The sequence below is a fragment of the Meriones unguiculatus genome, chromosome 10, assembly GCF_030254825.1.
Source record: "Meriones unguiculatus strain TT.TT164.6M chromosome 10, Bangor_MerUng_6.1, whole genome shotgun sequence".
Classification (NCBI taxonomy): Eukaryota; Metazoa; Chordata; class Mammalia; order Rodentia; family Muridae; genus Meriones; species Meriones unguiculatus.
In genome coordinates, this window is record NC_083358.1 from 86,615,010 (window position 1) to 86,635,279 (window position 20,270).

The window sequence follows — 20,270 nt, forward strand, 5'->3', positions numbered from 1 at the left end:
ATTGGCAGGCTGAAACAGAAACCAAGCCTTGGTTTTACTCGATTTTTCATTTTTCATAAATTAAGTTTGGACATAGAACAGATCATGGAGGAAAGTGTCAAAGTATCCCGCTGAGTGATTTTATCTGGAGTAATAATCATTTACGATGCTGGACATTTTAAGATGCGCAACTTTTAAACATTTCATCCTTGCTCATCTAAAGCATCCTGCAAACATCACAATGTAAGTCTTCCTGAGGACAAAATGAATGTTGGGAATGACCAAATATTGCTTTGGTCACAGCTCCCAGGACAACGTGCTGTGTGAAACAGAGTCTGATATATATATATATATATGTGTGTGTGTGTGTGTGTGTGTGTGTGTGCGTATGTGTTGTGAATATACATGTCCTTGTACCTATACATGCTTGGAGGCTGGAACAGGACTTTGGGTGTCTTCTTCTAGTACCTCTAATATGGGCTGTCTTTCCCTCTAAGGCAGAGCCTCTCCCTGAGACTTTGGCTTGTGTTTTCTCAGTTTGGCTGGAAGCTATAAACTTCAGAAATCTTTCAGTCTCCCCCCCCTTTTAGATCTGTGATGTCCAACTTGTGTGGATTCTGGGATCAAAACTCTGGTCCTCATGATTGTGGTGCAAGCATTCATACCTTCCAAGCCATCTTTCTAGCCTTGTGTCTGGAAATCCTGTATGGGTGATATGTGAATAGAGGGACGCATGATACTGTGGCATAGCATGATCATGCATGATGGCACAGCTGGTAATAGACACCATCCCCTTTGCTCAGCCCCTTGACCTGCCTGGGAAGCTTGACAGTCTTCTCTTCAATTAAACTGCCACTGTAAAACTTTCCATTTAAATCTTTGCACTTTTTAGCCATGAACCTCTATTGAAGGTGTTAAAAGCAATGAACAGTGGAAAACCTACAAGGACAAGAGCCAAACTACTCTGTTACCTCTTGGAGACATAGAGAAGGAAATACAGGCTCATTGGTAGGGGTCCAATCTCTAAGTTATCAAAGATTCAAGTAAGAATGGAATTTTGGTTTCCACCTTCACAACCCTCCACACATGATTGTCTTTCATTTTCAGGGAACATTTGGTTGATTGGTAACTTATATTAGTTCATAAATTAGTTGTCATTTGGCACAGATATAAAATCTGATTTCTGTGTGGATAATTTCAGCCAAAAGTATATGACTTCTAAACAGAAAGAATAATAGTAGATTAAAAGAGAGAGCTGAGAGTAGTTTGGATATTTTACTCATTTATTTTTTTTCTGTTCACATATGGAAATTGGATGCTGTTAAATAACAATGCTAAATAGGAGACAAGGCACATGAGAGGAGGCCAGCACCAAGAAAACCAGATCTTTGGGTCTTAATAGTCGTTGTTTTGAGGGAAAACAGATCAAACATCTCACTATGGCCAGTTCCACCCTGTGGATAAAGGGCTGACAAGGAAAAGCCCTTTGTGCTCCCTTCTACTCCATACACTCAAGCTTCACCACTGCACAGCTATAAACTTCAGAAATTTTTGACAACTCAAAAGGAAGGGTAAACAACATATATGAAAAAACAACAAACTGAGTGTTTGAAGGAAATATAATAATTGCCATGTGATTGTGAATGCATCATTGAGAAGTTCGATGGCACAAGCATCTCTTGATTTTCTTAATGTGAAATATGAAGCAGGAAGGCAAAGCATTTTACTCCATTTTCCACGACAGCCTCTGACCTTTGGGAACTATTTTTCTTTCAGTACTTGATAGCAGGTCTGAGAAGTAAGCAGAGCACGTAGTGCCTATGATGTCAGAAAGCCAGAGAGTCAGCAAAGATTGTGGAAAAATCTGATTTGTAATATAAAGAGGCTGAGTCAGAAAGGTATAAAGGAGCTGGGATGATTGCTCAATCCACAAAGTGCTTTCCATCATAACACTAACCTGAGTTCTGCCTCCAAAACTCACATTTTTGTTTTTTGGTTTTGGTGTTATTTTGTTTTGCTTGTTTCTTTGTTTTAAGCTGAGCATGATGACAGCTCTTGTAATCCCAGTATTCAAGTGCTTGCAGCTGAATGGACAGCCAGCTGAGACCACAGGCAGACTTTTCAGGGCAATGCCCTACCTTTTCTCAATAAGTAAAAAAAATAAATGAACGAACAAACAAACAAACAAATGGTTGATAACACCAGAGGAACAATAACTGAAGAGGCCCTATGGCCTCAACATACATGTACACACAACTGCAAAGCACACAATGCACACACACATGTATGTTCATATACATGTGTGTACATGTGCGCAACAAGGGAAGTTATATGGGTGCAATCTACAGGCGAGACTGAGACTTAACCCTCATCTACGTCTGCTGTTATTTTTGTCCACTAGAAGCAATATTAAAGGAGTCTAACAGAGCTCTCATTTCTAACACTGCGTTTCTGTTTTTTAAAAGGCACTCACCTCTGTATTATTCCAAAAGAAGTAAAAGGAAGGAAGGATTATTTGTCAAATATATGTGCTAATAATAATCTCAAAGAAAAACACTAATGAATTTTCACAGCCCTTTTAATACAATTCTGAATGTTGGCAAAAAGGTTCAGCAGAATAAAAGTGAATTTTTCAATGAAATTTTAAAAGAATTTTAAAGAAAGCTTTTGTTGGTTTGCTCGTTTTTTATTGTTGTTTTCTTTAACACATGACACTTAGGGCAAAGGGGAACCTTCAAACGGTGTAATTTTGACTATTGTACATAAAGATGGTTATAGAATAATTAGATTTACAGTGTATGAAATGTTATAGGAAATAGATTTATACAAATAAATTGTAGATATCTTTAAATCTGAAAGCTGGAGTCTCCCTCGTGCCCAGGAGACAGAACTTGAATAGAAGGTTCAGGCTTCCTTGTGTTTTTATAGATTGGGTAATGGCAGATAAGGGAGACTCAGAATTATGGAAGGCTTAAGAGTTGATCTGGTATTGCAGTTGATTCTCAGTCGCTAAGTTTAATGCTGACACTGGGATGCTTCCTCACTGGGAACTGTTCTGGGTCTCTTTCCTACTCTCTGCCAGTTTGCTAATTAAAACATGGGCTTTGGTACTCAACGGTCTGCTCTGAGACCTGCAATTTGTATATGGAGGTATAAACATACTTTGGAAGTTGCAAGCCAGAGTAGAGATATTTTTTTTCCACAAGTGCAACACAACTTTACTCTTTGAAGTACACACAACCAGAGTATGAAATTGCTTGAACCATCTCAAATTGCTTGAACACCAACATTTGGGGCTGGGGGGGGCGGGGGGCGGGGCGGTTAACATTTAAAATATTAGAACAGTAGGCACTTATGTAAATTACCAAAGGCTTTATTTTTCCATTTTAAGTACAAGATAGCTAACCAATGCAGCTTCAGTGAACAACCCTAACTTTGATGACAGCAGTGTGCCTTTTCTATGCATGGTTCATTTTGTGGATGAGAAGTGGTTGTGTTCTCAGAGTGGCCTCAGATTCATGATACCCTGACATCAGACTCCTGAGCAGCCTGGGTTTCAGACTTACATCACGACATCCAGATAGCTCTTCTATTTTTGGTTGTGAGCCTAGCCTTTCATGGCTGAGCCATCTCTTTAAATAAATATATTTAAAGAGATATAGAGATAAAGAGATTTAAAGAGCCATCTCTTTTAAATATATATTAAAGGAGTTAATATATTTGTTATTTTTTACTGTGCTAGGGATTAAAACCAGGGCATGATACATGTTAAGCAACCATCCCAACCCTGAGTGTTTTATCACTACCCTTCATGTATCAAATCAGACATAATATGCAAAGGAGTAAGCAGTGCTTGATGGTACTAAAACAATGAAGATTCATTTCAGCCCAATATTTGCCAACAACACAATGGTTTTTCCTGTGTGTGGTTTCATGAACGATGGTCTAAAACTATTGAGGAAAATCCAGGTTTAAACATTTCAGAAGCTTTCAAAAGCATTCATAGGACTACACTGGAATAGCCATTCATCTTTATTATTGGTCACTGGTCCTCTGTTATGCTCAGTTTATGCATTCAACTTCATCACAGGCACAAGGCACATACCCATAATGTATATATATACCCATAAATATAACGCATGAATGTTTCGGTGTTTCCCCACAATTTCATGCATCTACAGAGATTCTGAAATGTATTTTTGACAAGTAAAAGAGACCAAAGGTAAAATAATGGGTTTATGTAGATTAAAAATAGTGAACTTCTTCCCTCCCCCCCAACAACCTAGATAACTTGTTTGTTTTCTTTAGGGAATTTTCAAAATTATTGATTACTCTACTTAAAATGTCCACACTCACAGAACTTTAGATCCATACGGGATTTCAGAAGTCATGTTGTTCCAACCGCACTGTTTGGAGGTGGATCCCTTATGCTTTTGGAAGACAAGTAGCTTGAAAGAAGTAGCATTGATGGCTGATGGAAAGAATATGGAGGGAGAGTAGTTCAAACTCCTTGGTGCAGCTGAAGACTATAAGGTCTCATACGAAGTTTCACTTGGCAGGAAACACATGATTTGTACATCAAGATCAGCTTGAGTTGTTTTTTTTTTTTAATATCTGCACATTTCATAAGTAAGATGCCTGTATTTTACAGAAATTATCGTTTTCTCTGTGCATAAACTTCATTATTTTTAGTCATGTGTTTTTGGATTTTTTATATGTATATTTTTATATTTATTGTATATTTATACACACATATGTATATTTAACTTGGGATAATTATATTAGGGCACACTCTTAGGGAAAAAAATCTTTGCTTATTAAATATTGTGAGGAAGCTGAGTTAAATGAGAAACAACAGGTATTCGGAAAAGAAAATGTGTTATATAGTAGATTTGTATGATCAATAAAATCTCACTTTAACCCCTTCATGAAGGGGTTAGCTTCCCCTTCATGAAGCAAGTGTTCCGCAGGCACGGAGATTACAGACAGTCTTTTACCAGGCTGGTGTAAGGGGACCCCCTATAGCAGCTCTTGATTTCTCCCCTGACCACACACTGAGTAACTATGCATTGGACACTGAGGGAAAGAGGAAGAAACGCGCAAACCAGAGAGGGGAGCGAAAAATGCTAGAAGCAAATTCAAATAAGGCCAGACTGTTCTTGTTCCTCTTAGAGGCCAACCATAGAAGACCATTCAATAAAAATACACTGATAGTCTTCCTTCTTCTTCAAAGAGCAGAACGTTCATATCATCTGACTTCAAGCAAAATTCATTAAGTTGACGTTATTTTCCAGTTATTTAATTCATAATGATAAAATTCAAAAGAAAATGGGTAAGATTGGCTGTTAACATTTAGCAGCGCCAAGATGTGGAACAGAAACATCTCCTTTCCTTGAGCCAACAAACCGAAGCCTTTGAAAATCTTATTGCTACCTCTGCCTGCAAAATTGTTATCATCTGGCATTCCCATTCAGCTCAAGGCTGTGTAAAGGTTTCTGTGACTAAAGAACTCTCAGGAGAGGGTCCACCTATACCACTTCACAGCTGGGTAAGCTCAGACGAGTGCAGAGAACAAAGCCCGTTTTGAAAGAAGCAGCTCAGCTGGGACTTTGCAATATTTTCAAATAATGGTTACATTTGAAGCAAAAATAAATACCATAAATACTTTCTTAAGAAAGTAGCATATGAGGTAATAACTGGGCTTTTAATAGCAGATTTACCTTCAAATTAACAATATGATTGTGGTGGCAGTTTGATGTTTGTCCTTTCTGAACAACTTCACTTGGACAGTTTTCAGTTTCATGCATTAACTTTTTAGAAATACAGGATAAAAATCTTTGCTTTTCAAATATTTTTGTAAAACTGAACTTTCTGTAACTTCAGAGGTTTTCCAGTTCCTTCTCATTGTTTTTGGATGATGGTATCATTTGAGCCTCATTAAATGCACTGCTTATATTCTGGATAATTTCCTATTTTTTACACTGTCTAGCTGTACAAGGATTCTTCCTGTCAAAGTACTCATAGACAGTGACTGTATTTATGTGACACGCTGGGGTACATTCAGAAGATTTGGGGAACAGCTTACATGAGCTTTAGAGAAAAATCACTGTATGTATTTTTTTATTATTATTATAAAATTCTAAGGAAATTATCAGGTCAAAGGAAAAACAGTGCTAAATTTTCATAAAACTTCCAAATAAAATATTAAAAAATAAATTAGTATGCTCCTATTTTCCAGAGTTGGTATTATACAAGTAATTTAGTTTTTAAAATGTGGGCTCTGGAGTCTAGATTGTGAAACGGGCAAAGGGGTACACTCAGTGGATGAGAGAAGGTTGTGACCTCTTACGACCAACTGAAGACATGCACTGGTACCTTTCTGGCATCCTTCTGTGTCTGCATTCTTGTGGGGTTTTTGCATACATATGTATGTGGCAGGCAGAGGTCAATGACTCAACTGTATTGTGTGGTGTCTCGCACTGAAAGGGAGGCTCACTAATTAAATCCTTAGGCTGACTGGGTAGAACACTTCAGGAATTCTCCCATCCCTGCCTCCCCGCACTGGGCATCACAGGTTCCCACAGGGATGCGAGCAGTTTATGTGGGTTCTGGGGTCCACTCAGGGCCTCATCTTTGAGTGGCATGTGGTTTCTGGATTCAGCCATACCCACAGCACAGCCTTCTTCCCTTTAACCAAGCTGCATGCCCTGACATACTGTTAGCTCATCATATGACTCAGAAATAATGCTGTTTTCCCCCAACTTGGTAGGACTAGGTTGTGCATGTGTTTATCACACTTAATGTCCTTCTGGGTATCCTGTTGTGAGCAGAACAGAGAAGGTGAAAGATGCCTGGCCAGCCCCTCCCCTCCTGCTGATGGTAAGAATGATTTCTTCCTGAGTTGCAAATCCATTCCCAAGGATGATTAAATATTTACAAAGTACTTAAGGAACCCCTCTCTGCATTTGAACAGGAAAACAGAAACTCTTGGTCATTTAAACATGTAACAACTTTCCCCTCCCCCCAAATAAAGGGCTCTGAGTAGTTTAATTCATAGCAATTCACTGACTTGAGAAGTAACAGGACCCTGGGACAGTTGGGTACGTCCTAAGCAGAGAGCCCCGACTCACATGTGGACACAAAAGTAAATGTTAAAGTTCTAGGACACTGCCAGCAATACCAAAGTTTTGTATTATTTAATTCGCACGATTTCCTCTGGGCTTAAAGGCGAAATGAGATTCAAAGCGCTAACCTTTTAAACATTAAGCTTTCTCATCGCCCCTTAATACCCCATACTACATCTTGTTCCATAAAGATGTCATATTTCCTATATATTAACATATTATTTTGCATTTATTCATTAGGGTTTTTTTTTCTCAAATTTACTTTAACATAAACCTTCCATTTATTGTCTCCCTAAATAAAAATAGCATCAAAGTCTTTTTGCAACTCCCCAAACACAGTTAGGGAATAATGATCGTATGCTAAAAACTGTAAAACGCAATTTGCGCTGTGCCCCATTTACTACAAAATCACTACGAACAATGCATTGTGTACAGTGTATTGCCCCAGGGAAACGGGATCAGCCTCAGAAATGAATAAAGAACATTGCCTTGGATATCAGCTAACTCTGCTTCAGCGCTTTTAAAAACTATTTGTTATGATATTCCTTCCTGTCGAGCACATAATATGATTTCCTCAATAAAACCCAACCGTTGCCGGAATTCCAGTTTCTTTCATTTTCCACTTTTTAAGCACTAAATATTTAAACAATGCAGACCTGCACGTCTCGAGCCAGCCATCAGATCCACAGATCTCCTCGCCTGAGGTAGAGTAAGGCTCCATACCGGGGACCATTACGACACACCAACAGACACAGCCGCAGCTGCTGGGGGTCCTTACCTGCCCACAGGCCAGACCCATTCCTCTCTCCCCCATGCCGTGTGGACATGACAAATTTAACTCCAGGGCATCTGCTCCAGAAGCCTGCAAGGAAGGAAAATGGGGCGGGGGGGGGGGGGGGAAGAAAGGCAGAACTTTCAGACATTGAAGCTTCCTCCATTGATTACAAAGACCAAGCTTAATCTTAAACACTCTGATTTCACCATGGCTTCCTCTTCAGCCACACTCTTACCAGTCTCCCAAGTTGTAGTGAAGTTAAGAACAATAAGACATTGATTGAGAGCTTAAAAGGTGTAACTTGTTCCCCTCTATGCATTTTCTTTCATCGATATAGTTCACATGATCTTAATTTTTATTTCAAATGTATTTTATATGCCAGCATGTACATGTTTCTTCGTATATGTGTGGGCAGTGTACACAGTAAGAAGTCGGAGGGCAACACACAGGAGTTCATTCTCTCCTTCCACTGAGTGGGTTCTGAAGATGAAGTTCAGTTGTCGGGATCTGTGATAAGTGCCTTGGCTCCCTGACCTGTCTCAAAGCTCTGAATCTTTGTGTTATCATAATACCCATTCCACTGACAGGAAAAAGGAAACGCATGATATTAAATGGCAGGTCTGGCTGTTAAATGAGGTAATAGAAATTTGAACTCGATCTGTTAGAAACCATACTTTGTCTTCCCTATACAGCTTCTCCTTCTGTAGAGAGAACTTAATAATTCTGGGTAAATGAGGATGGAAAGAAGCATGCAAAGAAAAATGTAGTTAGATACTTAGAATGAGTGAGTAGAACTTAAATTTTTTAAACTAAAAGCCAACTTCATCATATTAAAAAAAAACTCATTCTAAAAAGCATAAGCTATTGGTTATCTTACTGAACTTCAGTGACTATGAGTTATTATAATTTAAATAAACCATTCTTCCCTTAACACATAAATGGATGATTTCAAACTGAAGAGAACAGCTCAGAATACTTGGAGACTTTTCAAATTCTTGGAATGCCTATTGAGAAAAAAAAAATCAAACACTTTCTAGGGGCTGAGAAGATGGCTCAGAGGGTAAGAATATTTGCTGTGCAGGCATGAGATCCTGAGTTTTAATTCAGCATGTAATGTAAAATTTGTTAAGGAATTGTGTGTCTGTCACCCTAATGACAGGAGAGAGAAAGAGACAAAGATCCTAGGAGGAATGTTCCAGCTAAGGAGAGACCCTGCCTTAAAGGAGTTGACATGTGATATCTGTTCTGGCCTCTGCATACAAAACTGGCAACCACACTTCCATATGCAACACACACACACACACACACACCATCTTTCAAATTTAACATAGTAACTCAAGGGACAGCGGACAAATACATTAAATTCACCAAGTTTTACATTATTTTACCTGTTTCTAGTATTTGATGATACGTTTATAATTATGGGCTTGAGTAGATTTCAATAATAGGAAGGCTCATAGGAAGGCTCTTATTTAAAAAAAAAAATCCACTATTTACTAAGTATGCCAGACTGCTCTTTAAACCAAAAGCTGTTTCCTCAGTGTTTCTCTATTCTTCCTAATTGTTTTTCTCTATTTCACAAATTTTACATGTGATCTTAACGAACTCAACTCTAGTTATTTCTCAGTTGACTTTCCTGCCCATCTTCATTCATTAGCACACCTGCTTTTCCTCCTCTATGTCTGTGAGGGTCCATTTGATCCATTTCCATGTTTCCAAACACGGACACATTATGCGGCTTTGCCACCATAATCCAGCTTGGAAATGCTTCCCGTTACCTAACAATTAAAGTAAACCAGGCTGGCCCCTTCCTGCTGGCATTGCAGAGGATAGAGAGAATGCCCTGCCTACTGCACTCTGAGTTTGCTGCAAAGGATTGAGGAGGCTTTGGTGAGCCAGCTGCTCTTTCTAGTCTGCAACTGGACAAACGTAAAGTGCAAGTAGCGGGGACTGTCTCAAGTTCTTGCCGTACAGGAATGATGCACCGAGTTTAGATTGTGTATTACAATTATACATGACAGTACACTTGTGCTTTCTCCTAGTTACTTAAGATATTTCCTTTACACAGGTTTATTTAGCAATTGATAGCAAATCAAGGACACTTTGGAGTATCAGATCTTTGGAAGGAACTTGTGCACACATATGTATATATATATATATATATATATCAGCATGGTAGACAATGCTAGCTGAAGCTAATTGGGTACATTCCATATGCAAAGATACTTCACTAAACCTTTTGCTTTATCTTACTTCAGCTTTAAAACAACTCCAAAAGCTATGGCACATCATCATGTCCCTTTTACAGTTGATAAGCCAAACATAAAAGATTCCAATGACCCATCTCACAGGATCTTGAATGTAGAGCCTGTGGCTTACCCAGTGATTTATATCAGTGGGTAAATTATTACTAAATCATTTGTTCCTTAAGTAATGTGCAAATGCCACATGTTTTCTTTCATTTGTAGTCTGTAAACTTTACGCCGCTGCAGTGAAAAACATTGTGTTTATATATGATGTGACAGTAGCTGTAAAGTTTATGAGAGAGAGAAGGGACTAGCAGGAACAGGGAAGTAAGCAAGGCACGGTTAGGGAGGTAGGAGGGGCAAGAAGGTCAGAGCACATTATGGATGTGCATGCAGTTCCCTTATGAATCTGGTACCAGGGGAACAGAATATGCATCCATCAAAAGCCACTTAGAGCACCCCCTGGTGATAGTGAGTGTCACCAACCAGGAAGTCATTGAGAACATGTCTTATGCATCAAAGAGTTTGTAGTGACAGAGTCAGAGCTTGAACTTCTTTCTACAGTCTGGGGTGTTTTCCTGTCCATTTGATTCTATTTCTATTCATATCTCAATGTGTACAAACATAGCTTGTCAGTCATGGGTGTGAGGTTATCTAGCAGACACAAAGAGAAAGAAGTCACTGGCTCCCCAGCCAAAGAATGCTGCGGTGGACTAAGAAAACATAACCTTTCAGCATCCCCATGGCTTCTAAACTACTGTCCAAATCAAAATTCTTCAACACCTATGGAATATGGTCTTATCTGGGGATCATTATTTAAATTTCTCAAATAGTATACACCTGTGCCTATCACCTAAATACAGGCTTGCAATGAACATCTAGGCCTTAAAATTTGAGACAAAACAGTTCTGGGTGACACTCAGGGCCTAGGGAGAACATTCACTTCACCTCTCACTATTACTGTTCCCTGAGCTCACACCATCAAGTTCCAGGGCGACTACTTCTATTTTTAAGCAGCCACAACCATTCGAAAAAGCTATAATTGCCAGGTTAGAAAGAAACGTTCAAATAAGCTGAAACTGGCCTAATATTCTGACTCCAGCTAGTCATAATAACTTTAGTTACTCAGCCCAGAATGCATCTATTCCACCTAAAAAAAGGAAAAGAAAATGGCGGTGGTGTGGGCTGTGGGACAATATTCATCATCGCTGGAGGCATAGCTAAACTCCAGATTAGAAATGTGGTAAAGCTCTTTTCCACTAGGATTTAAGGCCTACTCCAGCAGATAAAAAGGCATGTCTGGTGCTGCAAATCTAGACCTAAACCGATGGTTAGAGAGCTCACAAGCCTTAGTCATGAACCTACTGCTATTATTCAGCTAAAAAGACATAAATGTAAAGAAGGTTTTTGTTTGTTTGTTTTCTTTGTGTGTGTGTGTGTGTGTGTGTGTGTGTGTGTGTGTGTGCCGTAGACTGGTCAGTGTGGAGAGGATACAGCCATGTGGGTGCTCAACCACAAATGGGACATCTGTATTATACCCCCTCCCAAAGGCTAGGGCATCATTACACAAGAGGAAGCAGAAAGATTGTAAGAGTCAGAGGCAAGGAGCACCAGAGGGAAAGAGTGTCTTCTGGACATGACAGGACATTTGTGTTCATGAATTCACAGCAGCTGTGGTTGTCAGCTGACAATGCAGTATGGAGTGGGAAGGGGTTCATGAGCCCCGCCCTAACTGAGGATGTTCAGACAGTTGCTGGCCTCTGAAGAAGGGAGAATAAGTTTTGGTTTTCTTCTCCTTTCCTTTTCTCTTTCTTTCTTTCTTTCTTTCTTTCTTTCTTTCTTTCTTTCTTTCTTTCTTTCTTTCTTTCTTGTTGCTCTCTTCTTAGGCCTACCCTACTCCATTGGATGAGCCAAGAGTATTTGGGCATCTCAAATAAATAAAGTAAAATAATCTATAAAAATAAAATTGTATTAAGACATAAATGACAGCTGGGGAGGGGACAAAAGTGTAGAAAATTGACTGAAAGTAACCAGGGGAGGGACAGACTAAGGACAGGCCATGTAGCTCTTATAGCCAAGGTAACAATTGTGGACGTGTTGAGAGCTGCAAAGATGGCTTGGCGGGTAGAATGTTTGCAGTATAAGCATAAGGGCCTGGGTTTGCAGCCCAAACTGCAGTAAATGCTGGGTGTCTGCAATCCCAGCACTGGAAGGTGGGTTGAGGAAGATCCTTTGTATTCACGGGGCAGACAGTCTGAGCGGACTAGTGGCTTCCATGTTCAGTAGGAGACTGTCTCGAAAGGTAACATGGAACACACCTGATAAGGATGCTCTGTGTCCACCTATGGCCTCCACGTCCATATCCACACACATGTACAAAAACACTTAATATGCATACACACATACACACACACACATTTAGAAAAGCTATTGGAATTCTGGATCAATGAAGTTGTTGAAGATCAGCTTGGCTGGGGGAGTATGGATACATTGCCTACACCCAGTCTGTGTATTTTCCTATATTTGATGGTTTTGCTCACCTTCCGGACACAAACACTCTGACAGCTCCAGTCTCTGTGGCTGTCAGCATATCTACTGGGTTATCTATCACAGTCTTCCCCTATATGAGACTTAGAGCTAACCACAGCCTGCACTGTCCATGGCCAAACAAGAACTCCAGGGGACAGTGAACTCCAATCAAGAACCATGTCTTATTAAGGAGCCCTGGCCTTTCATTCCAGATCTGGGTTTAGATGAAGAATCACACTTCAGGCCATGGGGTCTGACTGTTGAGAGGGTAGAACACAAAGTCCACGCTGTTTCTATGATTCCCCCAGGAGCGACTAGAGGCAAGAAGGATCAGCTCTTCCCTTACTCTTCTCCTACTTCCATGATAGGATGATATTGCACAGCTCTTCCTGACCCTACACCTGAGAAATCTTCTCTGGTTCCTCAGGAAGCCTGTCCAGGCTCTCTAATGCACCATTATACATTCACTTTCCTTTCTGCCCTAGCTCATCTTTTATATAGATATAAATTATTGCTTTGGGATTGTATCTTTTAACAAGGTCTTTTCTCATTAAATATGACTCAATCTCTATTTTCTAGGCTAATACACATTAAGAAAGAAATGGATTCTAGTTGTGTTAAAAATGCATTCAAGATCTACTTAAGATCTAATATTGGCAGCCTTCAGTAATGGCTCAATTTTCCATGTTTCTGATTATACATTTAAGCTGTGTGCACATCCGTGGGCTAAGATGACTCCTGTGTACCTCTGTTTGACTGCCTATTTGACAGTTCATAAATGTGCTTTATAAATAAATGTTCCCTTGCATTAAAAGGGGAAAACTAATCAATATCTCAGGAAACTAAGAGCCTCTATGAGCAAATCTCAAACCAAGATAACTAAACGGAGCAACATACTGCTTAGTTTGCCAAAAGTTTTGACGTGCTGTAAAAGCCTCAGGAAACTGCTTCTTTGCCCTGATGTCTCAAACAACATGGCAACACAAGCAGGACTGATGAGGATAAAGTATTGGAAGGTATTCTGAGTGTAAGTCCTCTAAGGCAGAATTAAAAAAAGGGTTCGTTTAGGTTTTGTTTTATTTACAAGAGAAAAACAATCATCAAGCAAGTGAGGATGATGCATCACTCTGGACACACAGTGTCCGTGGGATGGTTGCATTGGCTTCAACTCAATGTATAATTTAAACATATCTAATGTTGTGACCCTACTATGCCAGAAGCATGGGCAAATATGTCTGTGTCTAGGTTCATTTTAAAAGCTATTCATGTGCTCTTAATTGTCTATCATAGATAAGAAAACAAAAATCTGGACCAGTGAATCAAAGAAAAGCAGTGTCAGCTTTGTTTCTTTGTTTGTTTGTTTTAATGCTATCATCAAATACCTGAAAAGAAGCAACTTTTAAGTTGGCTTTCTCCTCTCTCTCCCCTTTTTACTTAACCTTGAGGTGTCACCAACATTCAGGGTGGGTCCTCAGATAAACAAATGCCTGCACAGACACGTGCAGAGCTGTGCCTCACTAAGGGCCCCTGGCATTTCTTAGTCCACCCAGTGGCTTTCATTACCCTTCCTCCTTGTGCAAATTTAAACCCAGAATCTCACATCCTTAACTACTGATCTTTCACAACTGTGGATATTTTGATGTCACACGTGTCTTTTTTGTTAGCAGTGGTGATGAGTAAAGGCTGATGATAGATTTCCTCAACTCCAATTAAAAACCCAACCCACCTAAAGGACAAACTTTATAAAAATGCACACATGCAACATCTAGCTACTTGCTACCCCCAAAACTGTTGGCACAGTGGTATGGTTCAAGATTCCTTATACCACCCACACAGAATTGTTCATGTTAGACAGTGTAGTGACTTTGAATGGGAACCATATTTTGATATATTTTACTGTGAATTCTTCCACTGCAAAACAATAGTATGATTATATGTTTTGACCCATGGATTCATAAAATCAAAATCAGTGAGTGGTTCTCTTTTTCCTTTTCAATACAGCTATTTTGCGTGTGGATATGAGCATGAATATGCTGTGTTGTGTGTGGAGGTCAAAGGACAAATAGAGAGTCAGTTCTCTCCTAGTACGTCTGGGTCGCTGGGATGGAACTCAGGTCATCAGAATTGATGCTAATCACCTTTCCTCACCAAACTACCTCACAGACCCAAAGTGATTCTTAAAAAAAATAAATGAAATAAAGTAAAAAATTAAAAAGATGGTGAAGGAGAAGGGGATATGAAGTTGGGAGGGTGATCTGAGCATGGGGTCAGGGAGGATCTTGAGTTCGTGGAAAGAGGATATACACAAAACACATTTCATACATGTATGAAATTATCAAAAATATGTAAAATGTTATATTTAACGTGTTATTGGGTGTGTATAACATGAGGTGTTATGGAATCTTTCTGGCGGATGCTGGGTGATGCCCTACTTCCAAGGTGATCCAAAGGTCTATGGGTTTTTTTTTTTTTTTTTTTTTTGTGCCAAACTGCAAAGTTAGACCAGGCCTAAATTTATGAGAATCATGTTGGTTTCCCTGCAGAATGTATAGCTTGTTCTTCTTGATATGTATATTGTTCTCCCATGGAGATATGAGATTTTGTGACCTAATAGAAAGCTGACTCTTTTCTCTGTCTTTGTTATATAGTATTTAGAAAACAATAATAAATACGAGTGAAATTAAAGAACAATGCAGAAGGTGATAACATCTACATTTGTTAAAATGCTTATTACAGCCTTTTGAATTTTGTAAGTAAACCCTCCCACTTAAAAATTAATGTCTATTACTGAAGGGAATAATTTTTAAAAGTATTTTATTCTTACAGAAAAGCAGAGAGGCACGCAGCATGATAAAGCCATTTATCATAGTCAGCTTAAAATTGGCAAAGCTCATGCCAAGCACGGGCTCTGTGGAAAATTTCATGGTCAATTAGGTAAATACATGTATAAAGCAGACCCAGCACTGAAGATCACGGAGCCAATTACAGATCATGTTTAATTTCACCCCCCTAAGTCCCAGAAGTAATTTTTTTTTCCCTTCAGAATTTTAAAAGTATCCAAATAAAATGTACAATCAACATTTTTTGAACACCGTGGAGAAGATTATGATGTTTCGTAATGTCAGGTCTTCAGCATGCGTCTTCAGCGTGGCTGAGAACTTTTCAAGAGCCCTAGCCAGGAACGTCCCACCTAAGTTGCCTAACTGTATTTTTCTGAGAGCGTATTTTTCCATTTGAAATCTGTGGCACGTGGCTGGTTGTTTGCATTTGTGCGAGGTTTAGCTTATATGGCTGCATGGCTGGTGGTGAGCGTGCCATTCAGCAGCCTCCCATCCCAGCACTGGGTATGTGTTGGTATTCAAACCAGAACAGTATTAAATGAACCTTTTATACTTTAAATATTCAGGGCTTTTATATTCAGAATCTCTTCTCTTACTGTCAAACTAGTTTGCCTAAAGGCAAGGCAAGATCAAGTTAGACTCTCAAAGGTAGAATTAAATTTTATCATGGCATCCATCATAATATACAGTTTGCTTAATATGCAAATGCAGAGCATATGGATTCAGAGAATAAAGGGATTTCAGGTACCGTGTGAAATCCAAGGGACTGCTTTTATAGAATAGATTCCTTTTAAATTTACATTTCCATCATTTAAATGAAAACACCGGGTAAACAAATTATAATAGCAATGTTTTAACTTACATTTTCAATTCAATTTCACTTCTCCTGTATAATTTTTTTTTTGTGTGTGGCAGCTCTTTACTTAAAACTAATAAAAACGAGAGAGTTGTGAAGTAAGATAAATACAAGCTAAAGAAGTTCTTACCTCTGCCATTTTGGAGAGTTCCATCCAGTCGTTTTTGTTGTAGCTGCACATAATGCTGGCGATCAGGATCTTCACAGAGAAAAAGAGAACGTGTGTTTAAGGAGGCCTCACTGCTTAGCACACATGTTAATTCCCATTACACGTATAACTATAGTGACAAGCTCCATTAGAAACATTAGTCTTCACTCTGCTGCAAAAGAAAATGTCACTAGAAGAGGCGGCTTGAGCAGCTATCTCAACATGTATGTGCATGTGCCTGCAGCTTTGCATGAGAGTTCACAGGTGTGCCCATACATGTGTATGGAGCTAGGCATGTGCAACTGTGTGTAGGTGCATGACTGTGGGGCGCTTGTAGAGGCCAGAGAATCTTGGGCGGGTTTCTCAGTGGCCATTTCTCTTTTTTCCTCTCTCTTCTGGAGACAACATTTGTCACCGGTGTGGATATCATCGATTTAACTCGATTGGCTAGACAGTGGGCACCATGCATTCTCCTGTTTCTATATCCTCAACACTGAGGTTCCAAACCCTAGCTGCCACTCGTAGGACCTTATGTAAATTCTAGGGATTGAACTCTTCTCCTTAGGCCTGAGTGGCAAACACTTCACTGACCAAAGAACAATTTTCCTGCCCGCCTTTTTTCTGAGTCTCAGCTTTCTCACTTCTCAAACATGGATTATAATATTGACTTTGTCATCTCAGAAAGTGGTAGTGGAAATTGCACAAATTCGTGTGTAAATGTGTGCAAGTCAGAGAGAAGTCTAATTTCTATAATGCTGTTGAAATGCATATTACTATAATTTTTAGCACAGCAAAAAGATTTCAATGTAAGGGAAAGAAAAAATGTAATGTTCCCTTCAATAATAGCACATTACAATATGTTTAATAGTTTCATATATTTCTTGTGAATTATAGTTTTAAATTACATTAAACGACTTTACATTGCATTGGATTTCGGTAGGCTGATGATTTATATACGGCCTTACATTAATCCATCAATGGAGTATATATGGCAGTAGTTACTAGAATCTGTGCCAAAGCCAGGATTCTCCCATCTTTAGGTTGTGCACTGAATGAGGATGTAGATTTCCTAATTAGTAAAATATGAACAACGGTACAGATAAAAGCAAGAATGTCACTGGCTAAGACATTTAGCTTTACAGTGGGCATTGTTTGAAAGGATTTTGCTTTATGAACTTATTTAACAATTCCAACCTTGTTTTGCTCATTTTGATGCCCATTTTCCCCTCTTGATTCCAAAGGCCTTGAGCTGTAAAGCCCATATCACTACTACAAGGAAGATCGGGGCTCAGGCCCGGAGGTGCTACTAGTTGTCCATGATTTCAGTTGCTAGCTCTTGCTGCTCTTATGTACATACTCATGGAATGCTAGGAATTGGTTTTGGGTGTTACATCCTTCACTGACTATGAGACGAAGGCACCAGGAGTTTATACTGTGCATGAAATCATGGGGTCTAGTGATAGAATCTGCTAGAGGTCACCGAGCTGCCACCACACACTTCTTTCTGTATGTGTCTAACATCACAGGGACATACATCAAAAGTCAAATGAATGTTTTCATCATGGATGGAAAGATGTGAAGTTGAGAGCACATTGGAGAGAGCTCTGAAAACCACAAAGAAGCTGTCTTTGAAACTGGGTTAATGTGAGTCCTTTGGTAGACTCTAGACACCATAGTAACTACGTTTTTTTATGTTTTTTTTATTAGCGTTTTTTAAAATAAAATTATTATTTCTCACGATTTATTCACTTTGTATCCATGCTGTGGCCCCCTCCCTCATCTCCTCCTATGCTCATCCCCTACTCCACTGATAGGGTAGGTCCTCCTCCCCTCATATCTGACCCTAAAGGAGCATAGAAATCATTCAATTCCCTGGTAGTCAGACAATCAGGGACAAAAACTACATAGATGAATGTCTTCTTCCTTAAACATTTAAGATGATGGATTTCCAGGTTCTTTATTCTGTCCAAGTTAAAAAAAAAGTAGGAATTATTTAGATCAATCCCTTTAGGGGTCATGTATCACATATCCTATATACCAGACAGATACTTACTCTACAATTCATAACTTTTAGCTAAATACAGTTATAAAGTAGCAACAAAATAATCTTACAATGAGTGGCTGACCACAATATGAAAAACCATATTAAAGATTTGCAGCATTAGTAAGGCAGAGAACCACTGGTTTAGAAATACTGCCATACCTCCTTTGGTCTGAGGGCTCAAATAAATATTTTTTTCTTGTCTTATTTCAAATAGTTCAATCCCCCAGGATAGCCCAAACCAGGCAATTTGGAGGAAGAAAGGGTATTCACCCTCTGTGTCACACATGAGGACCCAGACCCTCCTTTTGGACTTGGACACTGGCTCCAGATACCCTGTCCGTGAAGAGGTTCTTTCTGTGCTATGCTGTACGGTGTGTGTGTTTTTGATAAAATTTGGCTGAAAGTAGTGATTGTGATTTGGTTTGTGTTTTTTGTTTAATTGGTGGGGGAAAACAAACCCATCCCTGCACTCTTAAAAGACATCATCTGGGCACTATCATTTAATAAACAATAACCAATATAGTGGTTGGCATATAGAAACAATTCAATGAATATACGCATTAAAGCAACAAATGTTCAAGAGAAGGGAGTTGCTTTATTAGCTGGTCTTTTTTTTTTTTTTTAAACATTAAGCAAAAGTGGATATCTTGGGATAGAGAAGAAGATAAAAATCAACAAGTTGGTGCAAAACTATTAGCAAATTATTATAGAAGACAAAGTGAAGAACAATTGAGTTTAGGGTACAAATCAGTTCTGGTAAAGGGAAAATACAATCAGAGATGAAGGTACACAAGATGGTACAACTATACAGCCACTGAGGCGGTAGCAAGAGGTATGATGTATGAATGTGGGTGACAGGGACGATCACGAAGCATTAGTCAAACAAAGGTTGAACAATGGGCTATAGAATGCAGAGGGCCAGCAGTTTAGGACAAATTCTTAACACAAGTAAATGCATAGAATCAAAAGCAGATGATGAATAGAGGAGGGCATCTAGCATGCCCTCTCTGCATTGCATATGTGATGATTCAGCTCTTCTCCGATGAAATAAGGGTTTCCGAAAGAACGTTTTGCCCATGATATTTTCTGTAGGGACCCAAAGTAAAGGGAACACCCCCTTTTTTTTTCCTAATATCTTTATCCAGCATCAAAGGGTTTCTATCCAGACCAGGTCCCTTTAGTGACAAATGTTCTGTCTCCCTTTCCAAGTAGTCCTGTTCAGAGATGCCTGCTTACACTCCAGCAAGAAAAAGGGCCCTGAAAGAATACTAAAGAGAACAACAAATCATTTAGAGCAAGACCTAATGTCTCCTGATATGGCTCTACAATGTAGGGAAGGACTCAGAAGGAAGAAAAGGAAAAGGGAAGATGAGGAGTGACAGAAAGAGGAGCTATGAGGTGGAGAAAATGAAGGAGAAATGAATAAAAGGAGGAGGGAGAAGTATATAAGGCCACAAGGAAGGAAAGAGGAGAAGGAATGGGGAGAAGGATGAGGGGTGTGACAGAGAAGGGAGAAGAGGAGGAACAGCCTTATTCTCCCATTTGGACGGAGTCAGGTGACATTCCAATTGTCTTCTTTGGAGTAGTAAACCACAATGGCAAAGCCTGCTCTATCAGTCTCAAGGATAGATCCCCGGGGCATGCTGCCAGAAGGCATGAGTAGAGACGGTCAGATAAAATGTCTGAGAGCCAAAAAGAGTCGGGTAACTCTGCTATGGTAAAGCTGACA

At 39.3% G+C, this 20,270-nt stretch overlaps 1 protein-coding gene across 4 annotated transcripts in view; it reads right to left on the reverse strand.

Moving 5' to 3' along the window:
* The window catches only part of Dpyd (dihydropyrimidine dehydrogenase), a 925,939-nt gene that overhangs the window by 282,366 nt on the left and 623,303 nt on the right, over positions 1–20,270 (reverse strand). For 3 of the 4 annotated variants that reach the window (XM_060392819.1, XM_060392817.1, XM_060392820.1), the window contains exons 15-16: positions 16,480–16,548; positions 7,882–7,965 (exon numbers count right to left, since the gene is read on the reverse strand). In XM_060392819.1, the coding sequence (XP_060248802.1) occupies positions 7,882–7,965; positions 16,480–16,548 (153 nt within the window). The remainder of the gene's footprint in view (positions 1–7,881; positions 7,966–16,479; positions 16,549–20,270) is intronic. The other variant, XM_060392818.1, reaches the window with a different exon arrangement.